Genomic DNA, 27,046 nt, shown 5'->3' with positions numbered 1-27,046 from the left:
ATTTGACTCCTGCATTTTCAGTATTTATAAACAGTCATGAGATTCCCTTTCAGCTTCTCCAGACAGGATTGTCCTAGATCTCTCAGCCTTTCCTCATGCAGGAGATTCAGAAGAGTCTTTGGCTTTGAGATTTCATGTCAACATTATTCTTGGTTTCCCCTCAAATTACTTTCTCTCTTAAGGAAAAACTGCCGCATGGGTTGTTGTGGTTTTGGGGTTTTTGTTTGTTTTTTACCTTTCATGAAAGCTGCAAGAACCTGGACTCCCATTGGCTTGAGTAAAAGAAAGAAACTTCATTTTATTGTAGATGGCATAGTTATTGGTCCATAAATATTGAAGATTACTACAAAAAAAGTATTTCTAAAAAGATTACTACAGTTGCACAAGCATTGAAGTTGACTAATAGATAAGGCTGACAACTATGCTGGACAATCCGAAACTAACTGCTGGCTTTTTAGGCTATTATAGACAAGTCTGTTTACCTTCTGTGGTATTTCCTCCCGTCATGGGAAGGTGAGCAAGTTTTTAAGGAACAAAGAGCAGCCTATTCAACTCTAATCTTACCTGTTGCAAATGCAGAGGTATCTAACTCTGCTTCATAAACTCAGAGGAATTCCTGTGGAACGTGAGTTAATGTTCCCATTTACTTGCCATGAGGAAGCAATGTTTAACACAGTGAGACCTGAAGGGAACACGTCCTTTTGTTTGCAGTCAGGTCTTCTCAATTTAACATGGTATGCTGAGAAACTGGTCTGCTAAATCAGTGCAATGAGCTCGCCATGTCGGTCAGGTCAGGTGGATGCCAATGGAGCAGTGTCCTGTTTACGTTCTGTGAGCTGATGAGGCTGTTTTCTCTCCTGTTAGCAAACTGTGCTCAGCAGTGTGGAAGAAAATGCTCACGACTATTTTGCTGTGCTTCTGCTGCCCTCTCTGAAATACTGGGTGTTGGGCATGCAGCATGGAAAGGATTCCTGCACAAAAAGAGGGGGTGAGCATGTGGGTCATATTGAAGGCCTTGTTCTGTGTTGTGCTGTAGGTTCTTCTTTGCTCTGATAGGAATAAGGTTCTCTCTACTTCCCCCAGAAGAGAAATTGCAGGTTTGTAGCTTGCCTTCTAATTCCAGCTTTCTGAACATCCTGCTCGGGAGATCCTCCATATCATAAAAATCTGTAATTGGGGGGTGTATTCCAACTCTGTTGCTGCATGGAAGTGGATGTATAGTATCCCAGTATCTTACCACTCACTGTTTTTTCTATTATCCTATCTGCAAAATAAGGGGGTTTGGGGTTGGATTTTTCTTTTTTTTTCCTAGTTGTGGGCTGTGTATTCACCTCCTTCTGGGTTTAAAAGCTCCTGTCCTCTTTACAAGCACTTCGTGCCTCAGATGAGGAAAAAAAATAAGTTTATATTTAAAAAGACATCAGTGATGTGCTAGCAAATCAAATCCAGTTTTACATAATTCAGGAGAAAAACTGATCTGCAGTTTAAATGCCGACTTTCCTTGACTAACTTGTTCCCTTTCAAAAGAGGCATTCAAACTTGGATGACAAAATTCTAGCTGGCAAGTCATCATCCAAGCAGAAAAGAGTAGTCACCTCCTGTAATGCTTCCAGTGACCAATACACTCAAGAATGTAATTTTTTCCTACTATGTAATAGCATCACACCAGGAAATGTGATGATCTTTTTTCTGGGGATTATAACAGACCATATCCTTGTCTCTAGTCCTGCTGGTTTTGGGCAGACAGCCTGTTGTTTACAACCTGTAATTTGTTCATCACCCTCGTCTCTCTTTTCTATCCTCACTTTTCCATGTGTAACACATGTAACCACGTCTCAGAGTTAGCAAGCTCTTTGAACTCTAGCCCTGTCCTGAACAGTTTCAGTTTTCCACTGCATGCTGTTTGTGGACCTATGCACTCCATCTTCCAGAAACTGTAAGAATACTTCACTACATTTTGTTACTCCCTGCACTCCACCACATACATCCCCCTTTCAGCTCCTTGGCCAACCCTGAAAGGATCAGAATGTGTGTCCCTAAAGTAGATGTGACAAGAGAAAGGTGCTGAGCACAGCTGAGCTTGGAGCCTCAAGGATTTCTTCCCTGGACAAAACTGAATATTTTTTCCCCAAGTAGTTTCCAACATCAGGGCCTACAGTTACGCCATCAGTTAGCAGCACAATAGCTGTCGTCAAACAGAGCTGACAGTGTTCTTTCTTTGTTGTTGAGCCTGTTTCCAATGAACACTAATACATTGAAGGCAGAGGAATAGAGAGCAGTTTCAGTGCCTTTCCTAAAGCTGCTGTGTGAAATGGCTTTTTCTATTATCAGCTGCCCAATCACTGTATGCATCTATAAACAGGTCTGGTTGCTAAGGTTGAAATGTAATTATTTCATCCATGCAGACGCATTACAGCTCAGGGGAAAAAGCTTGTCATTGATTGCAAATACAGTAGTAGTTGTTTGTGTGGTGGAGTAGCAGATATAGCATACAGACCTGCAGAAGCAAGAGTGCAAGCTGGGCTGGCTTCTGATTCTTAATACTGTTTCTTTCAGTTCTTTGCTGAGAATGCTATATTCCTTCAGCACACGCAAATCCGTGTGCTGTGCAGACAGCTTGACTGTGTACAGGAAACTTTTACAGGGCTATATATGCATTTTTCACAGTAAGTGCTGTGCAGTTGCAGCACTTTAACAAACCCTTGCACCCTCTGGTACACGATTGGTCTGCTTACGTGTACCAGGTATTTACTTGGGATTTCCAGACTTTGTGCCTGAAGAAAGAAGGCATTTCTGTTTATGTCTTTCCATTATGATGGTGCTCTTTGCCACCACTTGGAAGGATGCTTCACTAGCATTTGCACCTGCAAACCTGCTAGTTAGGAGACTTGTCTTTATCCCTCTTTGGAAAGAGGAAGAAGACATTCCTGGCCATTATCAGAGGCATTTAGAGCTGCATAATGATAATATGGACAAAGTAAAGTGCTGGTTTCTCTTATGTATGTGTAAAGGTTGGTATTTACTGCCCTTTATCTTATGGAAATAAATTGTATGGCATTTTAAATGACTTGCAGAACTTCATGGTTGGTTGTGTAATAAAATTGTTCAACTGAATGTAAGGGCAATTAGGTTTCCTTCATGCATAGGTATGTGAGATATCCACACAGCTTGCTGTTTATGGAGTACGTGTTGGTGGTGGTTGTTGTTTTCTTCTTCCCCATTCCACCTCTTTTCACCTTCAATGTAGGATTTTTTACAGTAGAGCAGTTATCTATCAGGAGATGGATGGTCAACTCCAAAGGTAGCATGTTGGCTGCAGCCAGAGACAGATTCTGGACCCACAGGCCCATGAGTCAGACAAAAAGCTGCCTGCACATACAGTGCCCAACACACTTGGGAACTGTTCATCTAAGAGAGAGGTCTGAAGAGGCACTGTCACCTTGGGTTTTTATCTAGGTCATAGATCTTACACAGAGAAGGTGCTGCCTCTTACTACATGGTTGGCAACACGTTGCCTCCTTAAGAGACAGCATTTTCTGAATCTGTTTTTCAGGTGCACAGTCTCTGAAAGGCTGCAGTCTGCCATGGACTGATTTAGCTTTGTAAGAGTTACTGTCTCGAGGAAAGTAAAGAGTAAGTGCAAAATCTGAGGGCACTACTGATACAAGAAAGAACCCATCCTAACTGGTGTAACTTCTAGTGTAGGAACTTTCCATAGCGTTAAGATTATTTAAATCTGCTCTGAGGTTCTCTCCAGTTCAGTCTTTTATTTTATTTCTTCTTTCCTGTCTCTGTTGGAAGTGTAGATAATATTATTGTTCTACCCTGAACAATCTGAATTCGTGGAATTAGCGTTCAGTAAAATGAGTTCTTCAGTTTCTGTTGTCTTTATGACTCATGGAGCTTTTTTTTTTTCCTTTCAATGCAAATGGCATTGTGTTGGCAACCGCTTATTTTTTCCTCTGTGGATCAAATTTGTTAGCAATCTTGCGCATCCTAAGCAGAGAAGGATGAAAGCCTTGTGTTCTGCAGTGCTTCAGTACACACTAATACCTAGTTTTCTTTCATTTTAAGCATGTTAGCCTTGGGCGTAGAAGTGTAATCAAATTTTTACAGCATGAGTGCATGGATTAGGAAGCTGAATCTTTCTATCTAGGATTGTAAGCATATTCTGTGCATTTAAAATCTTATTTCGTGTGTAAGTCATGGACTTTGTTGTTGTTGTTGTTGCCCCTCTCCAACTGGGGTGAAACAATTAAACTATTTGCTTATGGCTTCAGTTTTAGACCTGGAATACTGCCAGGATTTGGTAGGGATTTCACAAATGACCTGTTTTGTCCATGTGGGATAAGCAGAATTTTGCGTGTGAAGGTTTCCTTAACTTCTTAACTTTTCTTAACTTCTGTCTTGCTCTTTTTGTTGCTTATAGGAATTAGAGGTGTTTCCTATTTCCCTCTGCAACGATATCTTGCGTTATTTTATTGTTGTTCATCTTGGGCTTTGATTTAGTCCTCTTGATGCTATAGGGAGTTTCTTATGATGTGAACTGTATGTCACATTCATGTCTTCTCAGCCTGGCAGACAATGAAGTTTTTCCAGACAGCCTAAACCAGGGTTTCAGGTGGATTAAGCTCTGACTGTCTGCTTCCTTACCTGCTTCTCTGTGGCTAAAAACTTGTGTGGGGTGGTTGTAAAGTATGCAATTAAAAATACATCTAACCCCTTTATATTCTAGAAGTCAAGGCTCAGAGATGAGAAGCAGGAGGATGTAATATGGCAGAAAGAACACTCCAAAGGACTTTGCCAAGCAGTCATCTGTTCAGGGAAATGACAGCTGCTAGCAGTCCTCTCCTTAGTCTGCCTGTCATGTGATGTGGGGCTGTTGGATAACACACCAGGGAATTCCTCTCTATCCTGCTGGTCGTTGAGTCCTTCTGAGACACAGAAATTAACCTTTACCGCCCCAGATGTCTTTGGGAGCTCTTACATAAGCAAGCAGTCATGTTCCTCTGTTCTTGTGGCTGACAGTTGAAGTGGTAAGCAAGGGACTTCAATTTTTAGTTTTAGTGCTAAAGCATTAAGTTTCATGGGTTTTGTTTGTTTTTAATTAGCAGATAACCACTAAGGAGATAAAGATGGCTATCCTGATACTGACAGGAATTCAGTGCTCAGCCAACATCCTGCACCTTTACTGGATTGAGAAGCACATCCTTTAAATCTATTTAACTTGTGAAGTGGTATTCATTTTTACACCCACTGTGGTGTTTCAGCCAGAAGTGCAAATAACTTGCACAATGCAAAACAGCGGATTATCAGCATATGTTTTCTTGAGGGGGGAGTAAAAAGGGATTAGATTATGATTAGGGATTTATTGCTGAGAGGAATTAAGCAGCAGGAGCTTCTTAAGGTCGTGGCTTCAAATTGCAGTCTTGCTGTTCTTCAGAATTTGCTATCTTTGCTACACTGTTTGAGAAACTTGGTTCTTAAGCTGCAGGAAGGAAGCCTTAAGCATACTCCTGTGATCCAAAGTGCAGCAGTTAATTGTAACACATTCTTTTACTTGACATTTACTGTAGAGTTTAAATGTACAAAATTGAATGGCTAGAAACTGCTGCAGTGTCTGGGTTTTATTGTGAGTGATTTGATCCCTATCGCGCTGCATCCTGTGGTTCCTTCACACATATGCCTCTGCACTAGGTGCCAGTGCTGCAGCTGCAGCAGGCTCTCGGGGTCTGTTAGCTCTTGCTGTCTGTAGCATAATGTTTATAAAATGCTCTGTTTAATTTGCATTTTGTCTGGGGCCTACAGGGAAGCTGGGGAGGAACTGTTTAGAAAGGCAGGTAGTGACGGGACAAAGGAAAATGGCTTTAAACTAGGAAAAGGCAGATTTAGACTAGATATTAGGATGATATTCTTTGCTGTGAGGGTGGTGAGGCACTGTAACAGGTTGCCCAGTGAAGTTGTGGATGCCCCCTCTCTGGAAGCATTCAAGGCCGGGCCACATGGGGCTCTGAGCAACTTGGTCTAGGGGGAGGTGTCCCTGCCTATAGCAGGGGGCTGAAACTAGATGGTCTTAAAAGTCCCTTCCAACCCAAGCCATTCTATAATTCTCTTCTTTTTAAAATCCAAGCTACAAATTTTACTTGTCTGAGTTTGGGTTTTTATCAGTTTGTTTTGTTTTGGTGTTGTTTTGCTTCCTTCTTTCTGAAATGTGGTGTAATATTGCAAGTGATGTAGTCTCCTGTAATGGAAGAGCTGGAGATAATCCATTCTTGATTTGCCGTTATCTTGCTGCTCCTTATGCTATTCTCTGCAAGCTTGGCTGTTGCTTTGTATCCTGATTAAATGCTAATAGACTTTTTCTAGTCATTAGCTAAACACTTGCCTTCTGCATACAATGCTAACTCCTGTCTTGCACTCCTGTCATTGGAACAAATCTGGTTAAAGTGTTTCTTCGCTAATGTTAGCTGTTAATGAACTCTTGCCCTATAATATTATTGTTATTGTGCTGAGTAGATTCTTATGAGGTGAAGAATAAAAGTTTATCAGGTTATTGCTTTTTGCCTAATCAGAATAATCTAAAGCCGTTAGAATCTCATATTAATTCTAGCTCTAATATAAATGGAAGTTAAATTACAAGTCTTAAATTCAATTTAGTCATTAGGGCCTTTTGTAATCAAAGAGATGGCCTGTAGGCAGCTATTTTGCGTGCTTTGCAGAAACCCTTTTTCTAAGGGATTTTATGCCTGGAGATTGACAACTCTAAAATGCTGCTTCATTCAATCAGTAGCCAATTCTGTGTTGAAAAGGAAAACCTGCAGAGCAATCTAGATAAGACAGCAAAGTCAATGCTCCAATTAAGTTTGGTGTGATAACAAAAATATAACTGGGGTTTAAATGCCTAGAGTATAAGGATTGTGTTAGTGTATAAAAAAAAATGGAGACTGTATTGTGTACAAAGAATTGTATTCACACGGAGAAATAATTTTCAATGTACCTTAAACAATGCTTTTTGTTTTTCTCCACAGATCAATGTTCGAGTTGTTACTGTGGATGCAGAGCTGGAGTTTGCCATCCAGCCAAACACTACAGGCAAACAGCTGTTTGATCAGGTCAGTGTGGGATTGGTACAGGGCTCTTGCTGCTTAAGCTTAGAGTATGTTTAAGACTACTGGTTTCTTAAGTTTGAATTCCAAACCTTTCTACCTTTCTTTTCTCTGCCTCTTAATAAAAAGGCCCTGGTCCTAAGTTCTCTAAAGTCCATCACAGTGAAAGAAAAAAGCAAAAATCCCTGCAGGTATGTTACATTCTAGTGAAACCTGACTTCCTAGCGGTGTTGAATGACAATGTATTACAAGGAATCTAGAATGTCTAGACAACATAGGTTGTGTGTAAAAATACACTTAAGCTTTGAAATGCAGCTTAACTTTTGTTCATTTCTTAAATTCTAAAATAGAGATGTTGCCCCTTGTGCATAAAACCTTTCAGAATGAGGTCTTCAGACAATTAATGAATGTAGATGTAGATGTGTTCATGCAGAAGCTGAGTTGGAGGTTACAACTTGCCACGGATGTTTGAGTTTTCCAAACTACTAGAAAACCAGAAGGGTTTGTTTGCCATGCAGAAGCTACAGCATATCATGCCATGTATAAAGCCCCTGTGCAACAAGAAAGAGTAGAGACTTGCCTAGCCTGCCTCCAGAGATTCATAAAGAAGTGGAGAACACAAGTAGGGGAATTCCCTTCTCTTACTGTTACTCTTCCTGCCACTGCATTAACAGTGTACAGGTCTGTTTGGTGATGGACCTACAAAGGTCAGGTAGTGACAACTAAACAAAGAGCACTTTGTGGAACTTTATTAGTCTTAAGTAGTTTGTCATTATAAAACTGATTTAAGACCTTGGTTTCATCAGAAAAATCAACTTCTGAAATTTAAAATAGAACAAAATAATAAAAAGAGCTGGCATCTAGATATTTCTGCTGAAACTCTGAAAACTAAGAATTGATCTGTGTAGACTTCAGTTCCATGTATTTATGAAGTGCTGCAGTAATTCTTTTGCACTTCCCCTTGTCCCCAGCTAGTCTTGATAGCAAAGGGTGGTTGAGCTTTAACTCAAGTAGGTGAAACTGGCTAAACAATGTTTGTTCGTTCTGAATTTCTCTTGGTACAGTTTCTCACTTCAGTGAGTTAACTAGAACTTGCTAGGCTTTATGGCAGTGGTGCAGACTGTAGTGAGAAGTACTCTTCAGACAAGTTTCAAACAAGTCCAAGTTGCAGAAAACAAAGGTAAGAACTGGGAGAAGGAAGATTTATCTGTTGTAAGTGAAGATCAGGTTCAAGACCATGTAAAAAAACCTGAAAGTGCACAATTCCATGGGACCCAATGAAATCCATCCACTGGTTCTGAGGGAATTGGTTCTGAGGATAAAGTTGCCAAGCAGCTATCCATCCTATTTGAAAGACATGGCAGTTTGGTGAAGTTCCTACTGACTGGGAAAGGGGAAACATAACCTCTGTGCCTGGTGAGATCATGGAGTAGGTCTTCCTGAAGGCCGTAAGTGCACTAAGGCACATGGAAAATAAAGATGAGATGATTGATGATCACCAACATAGCTTCAGCAAAGGCCTGACAAACTTGGTGGCCTTTTATAATGGAGTTACCGCGTCAGTGGATAGAAAAAGAGCAGCTGACATGAACTTGTGCAGACCATTTGGCACTGTCTCTTATCATGGTCGCCAAATTGGAGTAAAATGGATTTGGTGGATGGACCATTCACTGGATAAGGAATTGGCTGGATGGTTGCACTCAGAGTTGTGGTCAGTGGCTCAGTGTCCAAATGGAGGCTGGTGACAAGTCACATTCTTTATGGATCAGTGCTGGGACTGGTGTTATTTAACAGCATGGACAGAGATTGAGTGCACCCTCAGCAAGTTTGCAGATGACATCAAGCAGTTGACACGCTGGAAGGAAGGGATGTATTCAGGGAGTCTTGGGCAGGCTTGAGATGTAGGTCCATGCCAACCTCATGAAGTTCAACAAGACCAAGTACAATCCTGTACCTGGGTGGGGGCAATCCAAAGCACAGATACAGCGTGGGTGGAGAATGGCTTGAGAGCAGCCCTGAAGAGAAGGATTTGGGGGTTTTGGTTGATGAAAGACTCAGCATGAGCCAGCAGTGTGTGCCTGCAGCCCAGAGGGCCAACTGTATCCTGGGCTGCATCAAGAGAAGCATGACCAGCAGGTCAAGGGAGGTGATTCTGCCCCTCTGCTCTCATGAGAGTCCACCTGCAGTATGCATCCACTTCTGGGGCCCCCTACAAAGGACAAGGAACTGTTGGAGTGAGTCCAGAGGGGGGCCACAAAGTTAATCAGAGGTCTGAAGTGCCTCTGCTATGAGGCTAGGCTAAGAGATTTGAGGCTCTTCAGCCTGAAGAAGAGAAAGTTCTGGAGGGACCTCATAGTGGCATTCCAGTACCTGAAGGGGGCCTACAGGAATGAGACTTTATAAGGGTATATAGCGGCAAGATAAGGGGAAATGCATTTAAATGGAAGAAGGCAGATTTAGACTAGATATTAGGAAGAAATTCTTTACTGTGAGGGTGGTAAGACACTGGAACAGGTTGCCCAGAGAGGTGGTGGATGCCCACTCCCTGAAGGCGTTCAAGGCCAGGCTGGATGGGGCTTTGAGCAACCTGGTCTAGAGGGAGGCATCCCTGCCTATAGCAGGGGATTGGAACTAGATGATCTTAAAGGTCCTTTCCAACCCAAGCCATTCTATGATGATTCTATGAAACAGAAATTTATTTCCTCCAAGAAACCAAATTATAATCACTGAAGAACTTTGCAGTACACAATAGTACCACAAGTAGTGTGCTTAGCACTAGTTATAAGTTTAATATCTTTTGATTTTCACTACTGTGGAATAGATTTAAAGTATTAATCAGCAATTTGATGAAGTGCATCTGAAACACCTGCATATTTTTGGAGCTAGCATGTAGTGTTTGACCTTCCATTCCCTGCACATCACCCTTGTGTTGCCCTCCCTACCTTCCATGTTAAACCAAAACAGAAACCTCAGGTTTCATCTCTGAGGACACAACAATACAAATGACTAAAAGCTATGCTTTTAAAAGCAGCAGCTTAGACCAGGAAGTATAAATATGCCCTGTGCTTTTCATGACAATGATTTGTTTATATTGTTAAGAGTCAGGGTCATCTCTGGCGGAAGAGAAACTACTTTCTTAACCTCTCACTGAGAAGCAAGAACTCCTGAGAAGGCAGGATACTTCAGATCCAGGATACCCCTCGTCTGCTAAGTTGTTCAGAACCTCTGAAGATTGCTCTTGTTGCAGCACTTGAGGTGTTGTAGGGATGGAAAATCACCTCCTGAAGATTTGGCCCTTACCTCCTGTACCTTGGGTTTAAAGCCTATCATTGGAAAGTTATCAGTAGCTTATACCTTGTTGGGATACACTTCTACACATCAGAAGGGAACTTTGGTAGAACTGCAGCACAAACTTGGGCAGATGAATACTATTTTTCACTTCAACTTTTCTCACAGCTCTTCTTTCTCTTTACTGGGCCCTTATCTTGGATGGAGTTTGCACTCAGATAAAGCATATGGAAGCAACAGGTTTGCACAGGAATGGGGAGCGGCCCAACTTGAGCTGCAAAACCACTGCGGAGGAAAAGACTGCTGAAGAAGCAGGCTATTTTTAAAAACCACAGCATGATTTCTTAGTCTGGCTATCAGCTAGGAAAATTACTCAGGCACTGCCCTTCTGCTTTATTGACTTTTCTACCTCAAATGTATGATGCATGAGAGCCAAAACTCCCTTCTAAAGAAAGGGGAAAATAATGAAACCACTGAATATTGAGTACAGCTCCACTCAAGCCGCAACTGTATCTGAAGTGTTCTGAGAACCTATGTAGTGGTCTCTGAAACTGGCTAGAGGACATCTCCTTGGGTGGTCCAGGCTGTCCTGTGCCTTTCTACTAACAAGAGAAAGAAATTCCCTTGGGGGAGAATGTGCCCTGGCAATTTCTGAGTGGAACTGGCATAGCCGGTGCCTTACAGGGCCAAGCACAAGTATGCAGTGTCCTGTGACCCATCAGCTAATAGAGTTTCTTAAAGCAACTGCAGTATCCCTTTCGAGCAGGTCATCTGACTAGGAGGGCATCAGAAGACTGAAGAATTGAAAAACCTCATTAAGCAAACGTGAACTTGCCTAGCTCTGTTGAACGAATATACCTTACACCTTCAGTCCTGGTTTTGAGGGATTCTTTGTCCATTTTGGTAGAATGGACGGGCATCTGCTTTATGCATTTTTGTGCATTGACTCAGCCCCATTATCTTGGTTATAAAAAATATTTGGGTTCTTTTTTTTTTCTTGTTTTGCTGTGGAGGAAGTTTACAAAGCTGTTTCTCAGAATACAGGCTAAAAGATTCTTGTCTTTGTTCTTGTTACCCCAAATTCTGAAGCTTAGCTTAATATTTTTCCCTTTCTTGCCTTTAAGTTTTGGGAAGAAGCTGCGGGACCATAACTTCTGTAAGCTTTCCGACTGTCTTAATTTTTAGAGAATGCATACCTTTTCTTCATAAGAGGCGTCCAGAGATAATGACCTGATAACTGCTTGATTTGTGCAATTCTTCATTCTGACGATGTTGCAACACTTTCTTTGTGCAACAGGAAGCACCACTCTCAACATACGCTTGCATTTCTGCTGGGTTGAGTAAAGCCTGATTCTGACCCTTAAATATATCTGGCCTTCAGAAAACTTGGTACCTTTGTGATGAAACAGGTGTTTGGGGGACGAGGGAAGAGGAGTTCTAGTCAAGAGAAGGCTAAAGTATTTTCAAGTCCAGCTCTTTTATAAAATAAAAACAAAATTCTGGGGTTTCAGGAAGTGGGTGGCTGTACTAATGCGTATGCGGTTTTCTTGGCCTGCTTTTATCACTAAGCATTATGTTGTCTGTTGATCAAGATGACACATAAGGAGTACTTCACAGAGTACTAGCCAGGATGATGTATTTTTTACCCACATCCCTTACCAACCCCTGGCAACTCTTGAGTACAAACTGCTGGCCTCTGGCTTACTGGTAAGCGAATTTAAGGGCAAGTATTGCAAAAAATTAATAAGAGATCCCCTAACTATTTGCTTTGGAAAAAAATACTTGTATTGCTCAAAGAGTGCATTTAGCACAAAGTTTGTTCCAGTAAGTGTTCTCTCTGGCCAGTGTCCTCAGCAATGCTTTAAATAGGGAGGGTGAAATATCCTTATTTGAGCTTATAGCCCAGGTAACTAAGTAGGTTGCTCTGATAGCTACAAAGGGCTCAATAACTGAGAGCAAATTCTCAGCTACAAAGTAGTATTTTTCAATATAGTCACCACCAGCTGTGCATTTGTGCCAGTGATGAACAAAAAGAATCTGTACTAGCAGAAGTGACCCACTGTTTCACAGCTGCTGTGATGGCACTGTTGCTGGCAAATGTTGCTCACACAGTCCATCTTTCATCAGCCCAAACAAATGAAAGCCAGAAGGCACCAAATCCAGTGGGTGTGGTAGGACAACATTGGCAGTGTTCTCCATGGCCTTCAAACTGGTATGGAGGCTGGCATTATCATGTTGCGAGAGAAAGGTTGTCTTCTTCTCTGGCCTGACTCCAGAAGTTTGAGCCTTCAGCTTAGTCAGCATCACAGTGTAGTGCTCAGAGTTGATGGTTTCTCTGGTGTCAACGGGACATCTGGGTTCAAGGAAACCCAGAAGGATCACCTCTTTTGTAGCCCAAAAGATGGTACATATTACTCTGGAAGGTTGTATCTTGAACTTTTTCTTCAATGGGGAGTTGACGTTTGCCACTCCATGGGCTGCTGCTGTGACTCTGGCTCCTAGGGATGTTACCACATCTTGTCACAGGTAATGATGTGATCCAGGAAACTATCACCTTCTGCTTTGTATTGGTTCAATAGGTCTTGACAAACTTGCATGCAGTGTTCTTTCTGTTCTTGTATGAGTATTCTTGGGACTCACCTGGAGCAAATTTTAGGATATTCCAAGATTGCTGCCACTGCATGCTTTGAAGCTGATATTCAGCTCTGCACACAATTCCCTGGTCTGCCAGTTCATGTGGGTGAGCTGATCAAGATGCTCTTGGTTTCATGGCATGATGGCTGTGCGTGGCCATCCAGACCGTGGCTTGTCTTTCACATTTCTGTTGCCACTTCTGAAACACCCCACCCAGCACCTCACTGTGCTCACATCCCCTGTTTGCTTTCCACAAACATTCAGCAAGCATTGATGAATGTCAGTGTTTTTTTCTCTGCATGGAGGAATTCAAATCCACTCCTGTGTTCCGTATACACTTCCATGTCAGATGCTGTTCTGTCAGGCTGCCCCTCTGCTGCCATCTATTGCACAGCAACAAAATGTAATGGAATATTGGTGGGAAGGTTCAACCTCTACTGCCATATCACCATCCGCCTCTGACACTGTGGGCCAACATAATGAAATAGGAGGCATTACTTTCAGAGCAGCCCTCATTTAGGGTCTGTCATGCTTTCCTAAGTTGCAGAGTAGTTCTGAAAACCTCTTGCTTTCCACTCAGTTCAGCTCTGTGGTAATGCTTACATCACTGTACCAGGGGCTACTTTGCAAACTAGCATCAGGGGTGCATTTGGATGTACATCCAGTGGATCTTCCCAAATCTCAGCTCTGTCTTGAGTATGGCTTTGCTGGCAGATGAGCTAGCAACAAACTACTGAGTGATAATAATAAGCAAGTGAAAATAGGAGATTAAGAACTTCTTAGGCTATCTTTTCTCACGAGGAAAAGAAACATGTTGAAAAGAGATCTATTTTCACTAGTAGGTGTATGATCCATACAGAAAGGGTGTTTCAGGATCTTTGATCTGGTTGGTATTTACAGTGTGCGAATGTAGCCAACATCAGCATGTTTTACCGAGGCAACTGTGTATCTTTGTCAACTAGATGAAGTTAAGAGATGCAAGAGGAGCAGCTTCAGTGACTGTGGGATTTGTGAGGATGCATGAAGTACTGGTGAACTGTTACCTACCAGAAGTTTTTTTGACCTTTCCATTACAGGTGGTTAAAACCATTGGTTTGAGAGAAGTGTGGTACTTCGGTCTGCAGTATGTAGACAACAAAGGATTCCAGACTTGGCTGAAGCTGGATAAAAAGGTAATTGCTGATTAAAAGTTACAGCTTACATGATTCCCCATGTGTTAGTGGCTGCAACTTCATAAACCGTGTACTTACTGATTATTCTTCAATATGCATAATTTAAGAATTATTTGGGGGAAGAACTTTGTAACGTCTCTTCATGTGAAGTGTGACATGGTGGAGACTTGGTCTTGGTCTGAATGGTCTGAATGGTGGAAATTCTCACTGTAGATCAGCAGCTTGATACTATATTCTGCTGTGTAGAAACAGCTGGCTTTCTGTCTGGAGGAACATCTTGACTAATAACAGCATTAGTCTGCTTGGCTGGGATCAGTTGCTTCTGTTGATTAAAAAAAAAAACAAAAAACAACAGTTGCTTAAGTGGCAATGGTAACATGCTCAGATGTATCTGATCTGCTTTTGTTTGTGAACTGGCAAACTTGAAATTCTTAGGAGGGAATGAATTCTCTTTCCTGATGGGGCAGTCAGTGACATACCTGCTTAACATAAGGGGGCTGATGTGTCACAAGTGTAGAACACTAGATGGTTTGCAACATAGTAAACCCTGCATTTTTCAGAGGCTGAGATTTGCTTACAAGCAGAATTTTACTGTCCAAGTTTGAAATAACAATGCATCTCCTCTATGTTCTCATATGAGTGAGCAGCTGGAATTAAAGAATGAGAATAATTGGTTGTCAGTCACTTGCTTGATGCAAAACTGCAGGAGGCCTATGGGCTGTAGCCTTGGAATTTATTTCCTAGAGTGCAAAGGCCATTGCACCCTCTTTATCTCATGCCAACAACTAGCATGGTTAGCAGGAGATGCACTGAGCTGAAGATGGCTACTTCACTCTGGAGTGACACCTATTTGTCTTCATTAAAGGAAAGAGATGGGATGGAATGTGTCCATTTTTAATTAATTTATTTTTTTTAGAGACTGACTTCTCAAATAATTGATAGAGTGCTGGAGTGTGTTTAGCCTAAGCTCTACAGGGAGCTTTGTGTATTTAGTTGGAGGTGAAAGACCTCTGTGTGCTGGAGAGTTCTCACTGTAGGGTGTGGGCCCCAAGTACTACAGAAATGTACTTCTGAAAACAAATGCCTTTTAAGGCAAATGTCTTAAATTCCTTTTTATGTGCAAAAGCAATTCTTTGTTTGCAGCCTTATTAAGTTGTGGTATCATCTCTGTCCTTAGGTTTCTGCTCAAGAAATCAGAAAGGAAAATCCCCTTCAGTTCAGGTTCCGTGCCAAGTTCTTCCCAGAGGATGTGGCTGAAGAGCTGATACAGGACATCACGCAGAAGCTCTTCTTCCTTCAGGTGAAGGAAGGAATCCTCAGTGATGAGATCTACTGTCCTCCTGAAACAGCAGTGCTTCTTGGCTCCTATGCTGTACAGGCCAAATTTGGAGATTACAACAAAGATGTGCACAAGCCTGGATACCTCAATTCAGAGCGTCTGATCCCCCAGAGGTAAAGGAATCAATTAATTCAGCTTCTTTTTTTTTTTTTTTTTCCTTCTCCTCCTCTAGTTATACAAAGTTTCACTGAAAGCATATTATTTTTCAGTTAAACTGTGTATATCTGATTTCAGTCCTCTTTTGATTTCTGTCCATCATGTTTGAGTATGTTTTTATGCTGTCTCTTTGAGGTGGTTAGGGAGAGGTAGTTGGGTGAGTTCAGCAGAGGAAATCTCTGTAGGTTTCAGCTGTTCTTTCCTAAGCCATGTTGCCATGCTGGTAGTGTGTGTGAATGTCTCATCTTTAAGAAGAGGAGATGTCAATTGTGAATGTGCCCTCCCTGGAGAAATGCAGGTTACTTGTTCTTAATCCCAGTGTACGGTACTCAAAATCTCATATCTGCAAAACATGTTATGAGGCTAGATAGTCTGTCCCCACACAAGTTAAATATGTTACCAGATATGTTACCTCATGATGATGCTCCGCACCGTATCTAATTCCAGGAAAAATACCAACTTTTTGTTCATTCTGAATAGCTCTGCTCCACAGGGCACATCTTCGGGCTGAACAAGATCTTCATCTTGGTTTCCATGAGACTTCATGAGTAGGACTATAGCAGATATCAGCATTGATGGGCACAGCAGAACACAAAGTCTAATCTTGCAAATACCTCTCTACTTGTGTTTAGGGTGATGGATCAGCATAAACTCTCCAGAGAGCAGTGGGAGGAACGGATCCAGGTTTGGCATGCTGAACACAGTGGTATGCTCAAGTAAGTGTTTCATGTTGCTCCCTAGGCCTAGTTGCCTCGAGTTTGCCGTTCTGACAGCATGCTTTGGAATAGCCTCCAAGAGTCGCTTGTGTGGGAAGCTCCTGGTGTCTTTCTAATCCAACAGGGAATCAAATGGCAAAATGGTAACGTTCAGTTGGGTTTTTGTGCTGGTGCTGAGAATCAGTGGCTTTCTGAAAGCCCTGCACCCAAGTACAGTGCATCAGTGACGACTTTAAGTGGATAAAACTAAAGGTGTGTCTCTAACCTTTAAGTTCATCGAAGCATTTTCATTGGCAGATCGGGAAAGTGTAGGGTATGTTCTTTTCACACTGACTGTACTTTAAGACAGTGATGAACACTGGAAGAGATGAAAGTTGCTAATTGTCTCTAGAAATATCAGGGCTTGGCAAAGGATATAGAGTGTACGTGTGTGTGTGCACAGAGGTAACTGAAGGCATAACTTCTGAAGTGAATCCAAAATGCAGAATGTTCAGTTGTAACTGCTGCATTTTGATATGTTTAGGAAAAGGTTTGTTGTTTTTTTGTCTTTTTCTGAGCACTCTTTGCTTTCTGAGATAATCAGGGAAAAATGAAAAGCTAACATCTGCTCTCCTCCCTGCCTCACCCAGAGAGAATGCCATGCTGGAATACCTGAAGATTGCTCAAGACCTTGAGATGTATGGAATCAACTACTTTGAAATCAAGAATAAGAAAGGAACTGACCTCTGGCTGGGAGTTGATGCCTTAGGGCTCAACATCTATGAAAAAGATGATAAGTAAGGCTTTGTTTTCACTTCTCATCTACTGGAGTGAAGGCTGGTGTGGGAGCCAAAGGGCATTTCTTATTAACAGAGTGAGGGCAAAGTTTAGAACTTGCTTGTTGTCCTGTAGGATGTGAAGTTGTGCTAGGAGACAGGTGCACTTCAGATCATTTGTGCTTTCATGACTTTCCTGATAGCCTGACCTGCTCATACAAGAGCAGATGTCAGCTGTAAAAATGTCATCTGGTAAAGCAAGTAATGGTTGTAGAGCTGAGTCCCAAAATAAGGAATTTACCAAGCTTTTTCTTTAGGCAGGTTGCCAGGTATGCCAGCAGTAAATACAATACAGGAACCTTGATAGGCCAATATATGTCTGCAGTGTGTTAGGACATCTGAGGCCATCCCTGTACTGGAACTAATGATAGATGTGTGTACAACTGCCAGTTTGTGAAAAAGGCAGGTTGTGGGGTAGGTGTGAAACCAACGCCGGATAACACCCAGAATCCAGGGAGGAGTTAACTTCTATTGATACTGTAAACCAAAGAATGAAATGAGGCTTTGCTGAGGTACACAAAGTTTTAATCAGCCCTTCTGGTAAGGACAGAGGTATTATTTGTTGGTTAGTAGGTGGAAAATAATAGACTATCTATAAATAAGCATATACAGAAGGTCAGAACAGCTGTGTCTAAGCCTACCAGTCTCTTCTAATACTCCAAGATTGAAGAGGACTGAAAATGAACTTTTTTTAAGTGAAAGGATGCTGGCTAGACTGTGTCGTTTTTTTTTCTGAATATTCCAAGCCTTGATTTCATGTCATACATCTGTAACAGACTCTCACTGAAATACAGTGGGGATTTAACCCATTTTGTTTGTTTTCATCCATAAAGCTTTGAATGTAGCTAAAATATTAATTGGAGCTTCTGTTAAGATGGCAAAGAGAAATGCAGACTTTTCTGCAATGCTAATATGTGCTGTCACCTGGAAAACAAGGAGTGTCACTTGAAAGAAAAGTAGTTTCGCTCATGTAATACCTGAGTCTTGAATGACAAGTCTTGCTGTGTAACCATGGTCGCACAAACAGGTTTTTCGGGCTGCAGCAGCAGACAGAACGTAGCCCTTGACTGGAGAGAGCCATCAAGAGCATTTGCAAAACTAATGTAGTGCTGGAATAAATGGCTCGTTTCTGCCATAACTCTCGATAACTCTGTCATTAAGTCTTTCCAGCAGATACGAGGACTAGAAAAATGATAATGTGCATCCTACCTATGCCTTATATGTGCAGAGTTTTGGACTGGGGAAAAACTGAAAAAGCAAAGATTTCATTGCTGAAGCTTGGCCTGAGGAGGCAAATGATCCTGTGCTACAGATGGGAGTTTGTTCTCAGTGAATGTCAGTCTCCTGCCTCTAGGCGTTTTCAAGCGAGCCTTTTCTCTGCAGTAAGGATGAGAATCTACAACAGAACTTGGACAACTGAAATACTTCAGTTAATGTCGTACCGTATTATCTAAGGGTGAAACTCTTACAGTACTATGAAGGAGGCTAGAGTAGTTACTTAATCAAATCATTTGTTGTCCAGTTCTTACTTAGCGTTACACGGCACCTGTTGCATAATCTCGCACTTGAGGTAAAGGTTATGGGATGGTAAATTCTGAAGAGAACATATTTATTATTGACTTCTGATTAAAACTAAGCAGGTTATTTTAAGCTTGGGCCAATGAAATTATGTAGGAACTTTTGGTTCTGATGAAGTTGAAGCAAATCCCTCCAAAGTTACTACTTTTTTCCTTAACCGATGCGCTCCATAGGAGAGATTCACACAGACTTGGAGTGATTCATTATGCTGATGTACGCTTCTCTAAGTGCTGAACACTGCATACTCGTGCCTTCAACCCATTTGCTGGAAGTAATTGTCAGCACTTCAGTGTGCCAAAGAGGGACACATTGAAGGGGTTAGATAATAGCAGGAAGATTGCTTGTTGGTATTAACATTTATGTAAGACCCAATTCTTAATGATTAACTGCTATCTCTAGAGAACATGTCCTCGGTACCAGAAGGTTAAAAGAAGTGTAATGTGATACTAACCACACAAAGGTGGTATTTAGTTGGGGCAAGGGGAGGTGAAGGAATTCATTGCAATCAGATGCACAAGCCCTTGAACTTGTTGCAGAACTGGGAGGGCATGTAAAGGTGGAGTACTAGGATGGCTCAGAAACATGTGATGTGATGAATAATTTGCTGGTTTTTGTATGCAAGACTGTGGAGACATTGAAAAGAAAAATGAGTAAGGTAAAAACCTCGACTGAATAGCATAAGAGACTGTAAGGGAGGTGATCAGGCATCTCCCCTGCTCTTCTATGGGATTTTGTTTCAGCTGTTCTCCTTGCTGTTGGGAGAGTTGTGTCAAGCATTGCATCCCGCTGAGTCTGTGTTTTAGAAGTAATGTGAGAGAAAGAATAGAGTTTATTACAGCATCTCTTAAAATATTTTTCCTTTTTCCAGACTGACTCCAAAGATTGGTTTCCCCTGGAGTGAAATCAGAAACATCTCCTTCAATGACAAAAAGTTTGTAATAAAGCCCATTGACAAGAAGGCACCTGTAAGTATATTGAGAATGGATACTGCCTAAGAATAACTGATAGCAATTCGTTTCAGAATGAAGTTGTGTCTTTGAAGAGAAGAAAGCTGCAGGTGTCTTAGATGCAAAATTAGCATCAGTATCAAGGATGTATTTAGAACAGTCTGCTTTTCTGTGCAGTTTAGGTAAAGAGCTTTTGGATGTATCAAATACAGAGAAAGGCAAGGATGCTACAGCTGCAGCCCAGTTCTTTACCTCCAGCAAGCTAGTAGGCGTACGCTTAAATCTGAGATTCTCTGCTTGTCCTGTGAGTCTTTTCTATAGCTGGATTGTACTTTAAGATCTCTCTTCTCTCCATTCTATCCAGTGTATGGAAGCTGGCATGCAATTTTTTTGTGGTTGCATGATTATTTAAAAAAATTACCAGTTGCTGCTGCCAAGCTGTGTGTATCCATATGGTTGTCCTTCTCAATGTTCACTTCCACCCTACAGAAGTACTGAAAGCCACATAATGGCCACCATGTCCAATGACCTACTTGAATACTAGGGTAAATGGCAAGGATGTGATTTCTGTGGAGAATTTAAATGTAGCTGCCCTTGAATATTAATGTTTTATGTTTACACACTTCAGTTATTCTAGTGAAAAACTTGCAACTTATTTTGAGCTGTTGAGAACTTGAATAACTGGTATAGGTGGATGTCATTCTGTAAGTCTTGTGAAACTGCTGGAAGAGTTGAGAAAGACCTCCTCTCTTTCTCTTCCCCCACCCCAGTTATTGACCTTGGTGGATCAGTACAGACCTGAGAAACAATCTGTAGTTCAGCTTTGGTTAAGGGTGATGTCTCATGGATCTCTTCAGCAGAAAAAGGCGCTTCCAGTAACTTGGTTGTTAAACACAGTGTTAGGGTGTCCTTTCCTCTAGCTAACAACCCCTGGGTTTTGAGGGAGAGGGGCTTCTTTTTGTGACGTTTCCTGTGCAAACCAGCAAAAGCCCCCAGAGATAGAAAGGTCCCTCTGTCAGGAAAATATTTCTCAATAGAAGAGCCTCTTTATGATTTGGACTTGTACATAGTACAAACGTTAATGTCCTGTTTGTGGATCACAGCTTTTCCATCCACTCCCTAACAGTAAATCTGACTGAGTTTGAAATGGGAGGCTTGCAAAAGGTTGATACATCAAGGTGTTTACAATGTTAACACCAATCATGTTTCCTTATTGTCTTCGTTGTCTTCTTCCCCGTGGGTGGTGTTACATTTCAAATTAGATATGAAAGAAGAATTGATCTGGACACTAATTCTGAACAATCAGGAAGTTGTCCAGATCTTTTCATATGCTTGCATCTCTTTTGGAAATGGCAAGCATTGGTAAATAAAGCAAAAACATTGAGTCCACCCTGGATGTGGGTGGAAAGCTCCTCTTCGTTCTCCACATCATTGTTTAAATGGACATTAATTTAATGGATGGTGTTCTTTGTCATCTTACCCACAATAAGCTTTTTAATTTTGAGGTCTGTCAGTCCACGTACTCCAAGATTTTCAGCACATTTTTAAAATACCAAGCAGCAGAGCTTCCAGCTGTGCTAGTCCAGGGGAGGATGAGGAAGGGAGGGGAATTCTTTATGCTCTCATGTGAATGTTTTGTCCCTGGATTATATGGCATTAAATGATGAACACAACCACCATCTGTGCCCTTAGAATTTACTTTGACTGGAGGTACACCTTGCTTCAAGATAAGACCTTTTCATCACAAAGTACACAAACAATCTGCTAGAAATAGGAGGTCAGGCTGCAATTAGCAGTATTAGATTTGTATAGCTCAGAATGCCTCTGGCAGGACTTGAGGTCTGGGAGGCACAGCACACTTTGCTGATTATATGTGCAAAATGCATTGAAGGACTTAAGTTTTCATCAGTGAATTCAGGAAAATCTACAGCGTTACTTTAATAGTCTGCAGTACATTTTTAGTTTCATGCTTTATCTTTTCAGTCACAAAACCACAAAAACTTAAAAAGTTTTTGCTTCATATTGCCCAGCTTGTTACCAGCCAGCCCAGTGTCTTCTGCAACTGTACCAAACTTGGCAAAGCATCTTCTAAGTGGAGACCTTTCAGCCCATAAATTCTCTCTAGAAGGTGCTTTTTCTAGAAAAGTAACTTGTCAACTCCTCAACTCCATATGGATTTGAAGTGGATTATATAACCAACAAATATTGAGCTTCAGATAACTGTGCAGGTCCTGCTGTGACATTCCATTAGCCAGTGGATGTCTGTGTAGCAGTGGGAGGATGATGTCTGCAGTCAGCTGTGCCTGAAAAACTAACTGTGTGCTGTCTTTCCCAGGACTTTGTGTTTTATGCCCCTCGTCTGAGAATTAACAAGAGGATCCTGCAGCTCTGCATGGGCAACCACGAACTGTATATGCGACGCAGGAAGCCTGACACCATTGAGGTGCAGCAGATGAAGGCCCAGGCCCGGGAGGAGAAGCACCAGAAGCAACTGGAAAGGTGAGCCTGTGTACAGACAGTGGGATGGGGAGGCAGAAGAAAATGATACGTATCTGCCAGAGTTCCTCAGGTGGCTTCAAATGAGGCTGTGAGCCATCTACCTTTGAGTAAGGCGTGTGCATATAGTCCTAGAGCTCTGGCTCACAGTGGTAGGACTCGGGGTATCTTGCAACGGGAGCTTGAGAATTCTTCTGGCTCACATTTGTGTAGTCTGCTCTCCTGTCTGCAGTTTTAAGAGCTGGTTCTTCAAGGAACCATGTGCATGAAGTCACTGTGTGCTCCTGTGTTGGGGTCCTATACCTTGAGAGAGGTTCTCCTGTCTCTGGTCTGTGTTGGACTGTGGAGTGGTTGGGAGCTAAAGGAGCAGACTTCAAAGGTAACGTGTGTATGCAGTGAGAAGGTGAGAGGACTGGAAGACCTCTTAGAGGCAAGGGAAAAGGATTAACAATTCTGCTGGACTCTCTACTATGGCTGCAGGTTGCTTACGATTCAAGAAATCATCCTGATTTCTCCTGTATTCCTGGCTTTTTTATCTGCATTCCTCAGTGCTCATTTCTACACTTCCTTGATTTTCCTTATGACAAAAGTAATAAAACGCATCTCCTCTGCCATGTAGCACAGAGCCATGATTTTCTCTCTCTACATCTAGTGTTTATTTGGTTCTCTAAAGTTCTGGGGTAGCCAACAGAAAATAGAAGTACTTTTATGAAACATGAGTATCCAAAACTGAACAAAAACTGAAGTGATTAAGGATGCATTTCTCAGTGCATTTCTGTCTTCTGGCTCCTGTTTGTGGCAGTCACACAACCTTGTCCTATTTAACTGTCTGAAGAGATAACCAGCCAATTGTCTTGCCTTGCTGTGGTTTATGTCTGAAAGTGAGCTTCAAGCATGAAATCTGTTCCTAAACAGGCAACAACTAGAAAATGAAAAGAAGAAGAGGGAGACAATTGAGAGGGAGAAGGAGCAAATGTTGAGGGAAAAGGAAGAACTGCTGGTGAGGCTACAAGAGTATGAAGTGAAGACTAAGAGAGCAGAGAAAGGTAAAGTGCTTGCATTGTTTAACCAGATCATGTGTATTGTGCTTCACGCTTAGCTAAGTCTAGTGACACCGGGATCTCCTGGCAAGGCATACTGATATCTGCCTATATGGATAAATACACATGCATGCACTGCTGACGTCATCCAAGGCATAAGTCATGACATCTGCTGCTATCAGTGGGAGTTGAAGGTCACAGTAACTCTGTTTTTCCCTGTTGCTGAGGGGGTTTTAGCATGAGCCTTTTGCAGCAGTGAGAACCAGAGCTCAGCTGGCACATGCTTTTTACTTAACTCCAAACAGAAGAAATGGTTTGGTAACAGGTCCTTCCAGTGAAATGGAAGCTTCTGTTTCAATGCATAGATGAGCAGCTTGGAGACAGCATCATCTGGTCCTCACAGTAAACTGTCAACTAAGGGCAGCAGGATCATGTCAGTGCAAATGCCTTGTAGATGATCTAATTATAATGTGCAACCGACAGCTTTTGAATTTGGTTACTTGCCGTATTTTGTGCAATACCTACTTGTAAGTGCAGTGAAGAAATATTGCAGGCTGGAAGTCATGTGCATGTCATGACTTCTGAAGTTAACCCATGAGCTTGTCTCTGCTTTGCTTGTCTTCTGGTGGAGTAACAGCCTTGATCTGTTTTTTCCCAGAGCTCTCAGATCAGATCCAAAGAGCTCTTCAGCTGGAGGAAGAAAGGAGACGAGCTCAGGAGGAAGCAGAACGTTTGGAAGCTGATCGTCTGGCTGCTCTGCAAGCCAAGGAAGAGCTGGAGAGACAAAATATTGACCAGATAAAGAGCCAGGAACAGCTGGTAAGACCCAATCACTTTTGGTTAAGATATGCTATGCCACCTACTTAAATAAGGCCTTGGAGTCAAAAGGGGAAAAAAAAAATCAAGCAATCTATACTTTGTTCTTAATTTCCTATTCAGTCTTTACTAGAGGGGAGTGTAACATGTGGGTCTTTTCTCAGTCAAAATTGTGTATTTGTTATAGGGTTTTTTGGTTTTTTTTTTGAGTCCTTAATTCTAGTGTTACTATTTAACAGGCCGCAGAGCTCGCAGAGTATACAGCCAAGATTGCACTTCTTGAAGAGGCAAGGAAGCGTAAGGAGAATGAGGTTGAAGAATGGCAGATCAGAGTGAGTATTCTGTCAAAGGTGCTCTGAAGTCCTGTGCTTGAGCAGTGTGTAATGTGGTGCTTTAGTCAAAATTCAAAATAGAAAGTGTTGAACACAGTCCCGCATGGCATCCTTGTCTCTGAATAGGAGAGAGGTAGATTTGACAGATGGACCACGCAGTGGCTGAGGAGATGACCACACTCAAAGAGTTGCAGGCAACAGCTTGGTGTCTAAGTGGAGACCAGTGACAAGTGGCATTTCTCGTGGCGTTAGGGCTGATGCCGTTCATTAGCTTTGGTGACATGGACAGCAGGAGCGAGTGCCTGCTCAGCAAAATTGCTGATGTCAGCCTCACCGCGCCTATTGGTGACACGCTAGAAAGAAGAGATGCCATCTGGAGGGAACCTGACAGGCTCAAGAGGTACACCTGCACCAACCTCATGACCTTTTCACTTTTGTTTGTTTTCCCCAAAGGCTAGGGAAGCCCAGGAGGATCTGGTAAAGACGAAGGAGGAGCTGCACTTGGTAATGACTGCTCCACCTCCACCCCCACCCATCTATGAGCCAGTGAACTACCACGTGCACGATAACCTGCATGATGAGGGGTCTGAGTACTCCGCCTACAGCGCAGAGTTCTCCAGTGAGGGGATCAGGAATGACCGCAACGAGGAGAAACGCATTACTGAAGCGGAGAAGAATGAGCGTGTGCAGAGGCAACTGAAGGTAAGAGAAAGTGTTTGTTGGGAGGAGGAGAATTAACAAAAGATTTTGTTCATGGACAATAGATAATTTAACCGCTTGGTTAAACACAAAGCATGATTTTTTTTCTTTGCTTACAGGTCCTAGAGGGCAGTTTGAATTAAAGGCAGTGTACAAAAAGGTTGTTCTTGTTGTTCAGGCTTTGAGTCATCAGAAAGTTGCATCATCCATACTGTTCATGGGAACAATATGTTGAATCCACACTGCTGACTTGTCTGGTCATCTCAGAACTGTCAAAAGTCTCACCAAAACCACTGCTGTGGGAAGTTGAAAGCTTCTTGTGTATAATTTGTATTTAATGTTCTCTCCATTGCAGGCACTGACAGATGAGCTGGCGCAGGCTAGAGATGAAGATAAGAGGACCCAAAATGATATCATCCACTCGGAGAACGTGCGACAGGGCCGTGACAAGTACAAGACGCTGCGGCAGATCCGACAAGGCAACACCAAGCAGAGAATTGATGAGTTTGAGGCAATGTAATGAGTGCTTACAACAAGAAGGCAAGACTGTGGGAAAGGCAGATCTTAATGCTGTGGTTTTGGTTTGTTTTACCCTGAGGAGGGGTCATTGTATGGTATTTAACAAATGTTCTCTAAACCCAGAGTGTTTGCATCTTCCTTTTCTTCCATACCATGTATTAAATTTGGTATAGTTAAAAATCGATCTTACCTCTGCTCCTGGTAACTTGCTCATGCCTTTGCTTGGTGCCAAAAGGCCTTATGTCACATCTCTCTTTAACCAACACAAATCCACATCTAGTTGTAGAGGCATGTCCTGCGCAGGTGCTAGATTCACCTTGGACTAAAAATTAGCAACTGGGGGTGAATTTTGTGCCATATGTCTTTGTGTTACAGTGTAATGTCCAACAGGTGAGAGGTCACAAGTCAGGAATTGCAAACAGCTGTGTGTGCGCTGATGCATGCACATGCACTCTGTTTTCTTTGTCTTTATGCCCACCTGACAGACAAACAAAAGAGAACTGACAGCACCTCAGAACTGTACTGAATTGAAATAAGGCTTTTCCTGATTTCTGTGCTTAACTGGAGAAGTGCTGCAGCAACAGCTCCAAAGTGCAGCACAGAACAGGGCACCCTCCTCATGTAACTAGGCAAATGTTCAGTTGGAATAATACACTACTGTGTTTGCATTCCAGTTTCATAACAACTGATCAGTTATAGCGTAGTATTTATATATATATATAAAATATGCAGTATGTGGATTGAAGTAAGTACTAGTTTAAAAGGGAAATAGTTTTGCTCTGTATATTTTGTTACTTTTCAGATTTAATGACTCGCATCTGTAAAGACGCCTGAACACTGTAGTCTGCAGTATAACTGATTATTTACTATAAAGCATTATTTGTAAAGATCATTTTTTTACTTAATGAAAATTGATATGTACACATGGATCCAATATATACAATTTTACTGCACCTATTTTTCTAACAAATTTTCTAATTTTTTAATGTTTGATTTAAAGTTTCAGACTCCAAACATGAAGGGACTGCTTGTTTATATCACAGGTGTATCTCTCTATTAGAGAGCATTTCTGTGACCATTCCTTCCCCACTAATCTCCCCCTTTCCCTTGAAAATCTGTTAGAAAGTGAGATACAGCATGGTGTCAGCTCTACTTTTCCATTTACAACATCTGTGCTGCTTTATATTTGAGTTGAATCTTCTTGTGTGGTGTTGTGTTTTTTTTTTTATTTGCAGCAGCAAACATCTAAATAAAAGATCTGCAAAGTAACAAAGGCTTTTGAGTTGAGTGTTTCATGAGTAAAGAGTGTTTTCTAGTGAAAAAGAGTGCTGACTTCTGGCTTCCAACGCTAGTGTATGCTTCCCTTCTTTCTTACGTCCTTAAACAGCACTGA

General features: G+C 41.8%; 1 protein-coding gene across 1 annotated transcript; it reads left to right on the top strand.

The window, feature by feature from the left end:
- Positions 1-779: 779 nt before the first annotated feature.
- Positions 780-26,927, top strand: EZR (ezrin). Its single transcript, XM_010707311.2, has 13 exons — positions 780-785; positions 6,906-7,112; positions 14,105-14,200; positions 15,378-15,652; positions 16,328-16,411; positions 17,041-17,187; positions 19,673-19,769; positions 22,087-22,250; positions 23,163-23,293; positions 23,946-24,106; positions 24,343-24,435; positions 24,889-25,137; positions 25,490-26,927. Exons 1-13 carry the CDS (start codon positions 780-782, stop codon positions 25,652-25,654), a joined length of 1,875 nt encoding a protein of 624 aa, XP_010705613.1. The 3' UTR covers positions 25,655-26,927.
- The last annotated feature ends 119 nt before the right edge of the window (positions 26,928-27,046 follow it).

This window comes from Meleagris gallopavo, chromosome 2 (assembly GCF_000146605.3).
Source record: "Meleagris gallopavo isolate NT-WF06-2002-E0010 breed Aviagen turkey brand Nicholas breeding stock chromosome 2, Turkey_5.1, whole genome shotgun sequence".
NCBI lineage: Eukaryota > Metazoa > Chordata > Aves > Galliformes > Phasianidae > Meleagris > Meleagris gallopavo.
The sequence above is the reverse complement of the archived record's forward strand: the minus strand, read 5'-3'. Positions and strand labels throughout refer to the sequence as shown.